We start from the raw sequence: 5,828 nt of genomic DNA, 5'->3' as shown, positions 1-5,828 counted from the left end.
GATAAATTTCTTAGAGAATAATTATTTTAATTTGTTTGTTTTTTTTTTTTGAGAGATATATACCCGGATTTTTGATAATAATTATTTATGTATAAATTAAAATGTTGATTTTCTTATGTATAATAATCATACGTCGTTGATCATAGAAGATACACAGATTAGAACGTAAGAACAATTTACAGAACAATCATATACCTGTATATATATATATCGTAAGATAGAATAGTTCGTTTACAGTAGACGACTAGCAACCCCTCCATGAACCCCTCACCCCTTCTTTTCGGTCTTTCAAATATAATCTATTTATAAACTTACGACTTATTGTATACCGATTAGTCTTTCGAAGTACTATCCCGTGTATATTCTACAACGATAAACGTGCATTTGAAATATATTATTTTTGCCAAATTATTTTCGAAGGATAATAACAACAACAACAACAACAATATATATATACAATTTTAGAATACTTCGTTCAATGTATAGATTAAAAGTAAAATTTATAAGTGTGTTTTCTATCAATTGATTCAAGGATCCATCGTTCATCTTTCTTTTTTCCTCTCTTATATAAATATATATATATATATATATATATTGTATACACACAACATATATTTATTAAAAAGTCAATAAAACAATAAAAATAGTAATAATAAGAACAAACAAGATAATAATATATATATATATATATATATCATAATTGTGCATGTGAATAATGAAATTAAATTAATCAAATATTTTTCATATATAATTGTAATAATAATAACAATAAGAAATATTATAATATATCATATAGTTACGCGCGTGAATAGAATAAAATTAACGGAATCACGAATATTTTTCAAATAATTGTAAAAAAACATATTTAAAATAAATTAATAATAATAAGAAATAATAATGTATCATAATTGTGAGAGTGTATAATGAAGTTAAATAATAATTAAAAATAAATTTTAACTAATATATATATATTTAGTGAGTGAGAGAGAAAGAGAAAGAGAGAAAGAAAGGGAAAATAGTGGTTGAAATATATACGTGTATTTATAATAAAGGTTTTAAATTTACTCGATCGTGAGGATATTAAAGTGTAAAAGAGAACATTCACTAGCGATCTTTACGTACGAGAAAGAGAAAAACGAAATGGCAGGAGTGCGAACAGCGTGCCGTGGTGTACTATATAAATAATACTTCGCGCAAAGACAAATCAGTCGACTTGCGGCCGCCGTACCTGTCACGGTATAAAATGCAACGTTAATATTCTACGAAAAAATTAGTTTACTTCGACGTATATACATACACATACATATATAATATATATACAATATTTCTTATAGTTTTTTTTTTTGAAACAAACCCAAAAAAACAAAAAAAAAAAGTTAAAAACCTATTCCCATATCTTATTTTTCTTTCTTTATTATTACTTTTACTTTCTTCTTCTTCTTCTTCTTATTATTATTATTTTATAACTCTCTCACTTAAAAAATTAATAATAATAATATTTCCGAAAAATAAATAAATTTCTTTCGAACGATCGATTTATCGATTGAACGAACGATCGATCTATTTATTTGTTAAATCGATCGAATTTAACGTTCATCAACGATCGGTTAGTTAGTTTACTTAAGTTGCACACACGGTAGCCCCGTAAACACAAACAACATTCGAAGAAATTACAAACGAAGAAAGTAGTTACAAAGAAAAAGGAAAGAGTGCACAAAAAATATTCGTGAACAATCGATACTTGTCATCGATTGATCCACATCCATCCATCTATCCATCCATCCATCCATCCATCATCGATCGGGGAAGGATGTCGCACGACAACTTAGGATTTACGGCGAGTACGGTGAGTTTCAATATGAACAAACGATAAACAAGAAGAAAAACAAAAATAAAATGAAGTTAATGAGGAAAAAGATGTTATTACATATTTATTGTCGCGGAAAAGAAATTAATCTTTGTTAATATTGACAATAAACTTATCTTTTCTTTGGTATATGTATGTATATATATGTGTGTGGCGTGTGTGTATGTACGTTTGTTTATCTGTTATGCCCTTTAACGCGTGCTATTGTATAGATCGTATATTCTAAACTAATTACAATTGAATTCTTTTTCCTTGTTTTTTTTTTTTTTTATATATCATCGTTTTATTGTTACTTACCCGAATAATAATTTCAAGGTATTATTTTAACGAACTCATTTTATACTTTGTTCAAAATAATAATATATTTGTCACGACTATTTTTTTCTTATATTATTATCACTATTTCTATCTTTTTTTTTTTTTTTCTTTTTTTTTTTCCTTTTTACAACTCTTCCAATATTATTATCTTTTAAGAAATATATTTCGTATTTCGTTTTATAGTTTTTCTTTGTTTTCTTTTTTTAAGACGAATCTTAATTATCCGCGTTCGAAAAACTATAAATTTCTCTTGCCAATTACAGGTTATATTTAATCTTCTTTATTTTTATCTATTTTTCCTTTTTATTTCTGTCTACCAATTTCACTGTAATTTTGTCCATCGAGTCGAGATTTTTTTTATTATTATTTTGTTCTTTTCTTTTTTTTTTTTATTCTTTACGAGTAACGTGCAATTTATTTCATTGATCATATTATATCGATATTTGGATATAAATTTTGATACGATTGTAATTTATACTTTGAACAAATAGTAGAGGAGAAAAAGAAAATGAATTAAAGTCTTGTATAATTATTATGTATGTATAACTCACGTTGATTGCATATCGTGATTAAATTATTTCGTATCGTCGTATACGTGTGTACATATATTTACTATATATATATATGTAACCTATTACGTTGTAATTTTTTTTTTCTGCTTCTTCTTATTCTTCTTTTCCTCTTTAGTATAACAAGGACATGCCTACAGGTTTTGTCTCTTTTCGAATGTATCCTTTTTCATACATGGTGTATCCTTTAAAATCTGATTATGAGAAAACGTTGACCTAAATTGACGAGCATGCATAATCGAGCTATAATAATATTTTTCTTTTTATTTTAACCATTTAATTTCTCTCTCTCTCTCTCTCTCTTTCTTTTATTCTTACTGTTTTTTCTTCTTTTTTTTTTGGATTAAAACAAGGATCATATCTTTCGTTAAAAAAAATATGATGATAATAAAAAATAACGAATAAATAAAGGGAAAGATGAATTTAGAAAATTTTCTGATGATAATTAAAAATTGTAGACAAATGTTTTACTTTATTAATCCGTATTTATTTTTCTATCACTGTTTCTTTATTATTATTATTATTATTAAGGAAAGGATTAAATTTTGCAAATGACGATAAAAATTTAAAGATAAAAGAAGAGATGTTATTATTTTTGTTTGGGGGGGGGGTTGGGACAATTTTTAACGATAATTAAAACGATAGAAATAATTTAAACAATAATAATATTATATATAATTGTTAAATCGTATTAAGTTTATATTATAAATATAAATAAATCAAATACATCTCTTCTATCTACTTAATATAAATATTATATTAAAAAAACAAACAATTTTTAATACTCTATAGTTAAATTTATAACAAATGAATTACTTACAAAGTAAAAGAAGTAACCTCGACAAATCCGAAAACGATCTCTGATGGAAAGAATTACAATTTTTGTTCTTAATGGCGAAGGACAAAATAAACATTTGCAATAAAACTATCTCCTTATTTTTATTTTGCAATGGCAATGAGTAAACTGTTTAAACTCGATATGTTAATCGTTTGACCCTGAAAGTAAGAGAGAAGAAAAAAGGTGGAAACAAAGTTAAAGTTAAATATATGCATAAGAACACTTTCGCTTTTCGTTCAATCGATCTAACACAATAAATCACGTTTAATCCATTATTATTTAATACGAAGAACTCATGTAGAAAATTTATCTTTACTGTTTTCGATTGATTAATTTTTTGGAATCTACATTGATCACGATATTTTATCATTAATGATCATTTTTTTTTATTAATTACGTATTTCTTCTTTAGACGTCATTTATATACATATATATAAGGATTATATATTATATATATGATTGATAAGATATAATATGTGACCCGTAGAAATATTTCAACATTTAAATATTTAAAATTGTATTTAACAATAATTTATTTAAATAAGTATTCGTATTGCACACACAAGTATAACGTTTAAAAATTAATGACAAAAAAATCTAACGATACAGAATTATTAGTAAATTTTTAATTCATATAAACGAAAGATTTGGAATGTTTTTTCTTTATATTTTTTATCCAATACGAGACCATGGGGATTAATTAACACTCGAGAAATTATAATCAATTATTGTCAGGTTGATTTTGTTAAAAGTTAAATGTAAAATCTTATAAAACGATTAGAATAATTGAACGGTCATCATATTCGGTATCGATATAAGATTATCTATAAAAGATTATTCTTTAGAATTAACAACGCGTTGTATTTGGTTTGAACCAGTTCGATATAACTATGATTGAATATTTAAATTTGTTAGATCAGAGCCAAGTCAATCACATTACAATCATGCCTACGTTCTTCGTGTATTCATTGATGCCATTTCTTTTTTTAAAAATAAACTTGCTATTCGATTCGATCTTATAGATATATATATATATATATATATATATATTTATAAGATTATATATAAAACATAACTATATATAATATAATCGTATACGATTCTCATCAATTAAACCATTTGATTTAGTACAAATCAATTTTATTTTTATTTCAATTTTAAATTAACGATCTCACGTAAAAATTTATTTTCTATATCGCGTAAAAGATATATATTTTATTGTTGAATATTTTTTGTATATCTTATAACATTGTATATCGTATTATAATACATGGGATTTATTTAAAACAAATGTAAAACATTGATACAAAATTTGTAGAAAAAAGAATTTCATTAAGATCAAAATATTTGATATAAATGATGATTAATATATTTTTAATATATAATATAAAGAAAAATATATTATATATATATTTTAAATTCTTCGTAAGACTTACTTTTGTAATTATATCGTAAATATTAATTGTATTATTAAAACGATACACTTTGTGTATACCCATTGTATTTCTATGTAATACAATAATGCACATAATATGCACGCGTATATACGTATGGATAAAAAAATTCCTAAGAAGAATTTCGAGGATGAGTAACGTATTTTTAACTTCGTTAAATAAATGCAACTTTTCTTTTTTTTTTCTTCTTTTTTTCTTTATCTCCATACACATTCATGGTTGCGAATATCTTTACACACACGTGATTCATTCTTCTAATATTCATTAAAAATTTATTAATCGCATCGTATTCACATATCTTTTCATTTTTATTCTTAATCATTCTTCAAATATCTTTGTTTTAATCGCTGATTTATATAAGTTCATAGAATTATCTTATATATATATATATATATTATGTTTAAATCAGGTCAACTTGTGTCTTTAATAATATTTCCTTAAGAAAAGAAATTTTCCTACTCTTAAAATGAAATATTTTATTTGAGATACCGAAATATATTTCATTATCGATTACGCGATTCTTCGTCACGTTCTATCTTTTTTATATTTTTTTTAGATAGGTCACAACGATAACGATTACAATTTATATAAACGTCATAACTTCTCGAATCTTCAAAAAGTTTCTTCATCTTTACTTCTTATCATTACTTTTCAATAATTACGAAAAAATTCATGATTCGTCGTCTGATGTGAGAGATGATCGTTGATAACGAAACAAGTTTTGAACAAATTTGCATTACTTGTGCATTCGCAGATAAATACACACATATATATATATATAT

The 5,828-nt window shown here is 24.2% G+C and overlaps 1 protein-coding gene across 1 annotated transcript in view; it reads left to right on the top strand.

Annotated features, from left to right (window-relative positions):
* Window positions 1–1,504: 1,504 nt before the first annotated feature.
* The window catches only part of LOC106783640 (proton-coupled amino acid transporter 1-like), a 27,280-nt gene continuing 22,956 nt past the window's right edge, over window positions 1,505–5,828 (top strand). The window contains exon 1 of the mRNA XM_014742346.1: window positions 1,505–1,846. Coding sequence (XP_014597832.1) covers window positions 1,811–1,846 — 36 coding nt within the window. The 5' untranslated portion in view covers window positions 1,505–1,810. The remainder of the gene's footprint in view (window positions 1,847–5,828) is intronic.

Source organism: Polistes canadensis, unplaced genomic scaffold (genome assembly GCF_001313835.1).
Source record: "Polistes canadensis isolate GaletaPanama2010 unplaced genomic scaffold, ASM131383v1 scaffold_23, whole genome shotgun sequence".
NCBI classification, from domain to species: Eukaryota; Metazoa; Arthropoda; class Insecta; order Hymenoptera; family Vespidae; genus Polistes; species Polistes canadensis.
Note: the sequence above shows the minus strand (reverse complement) of the source record. Positions and strands in the feature narration are given on the sequence as shown.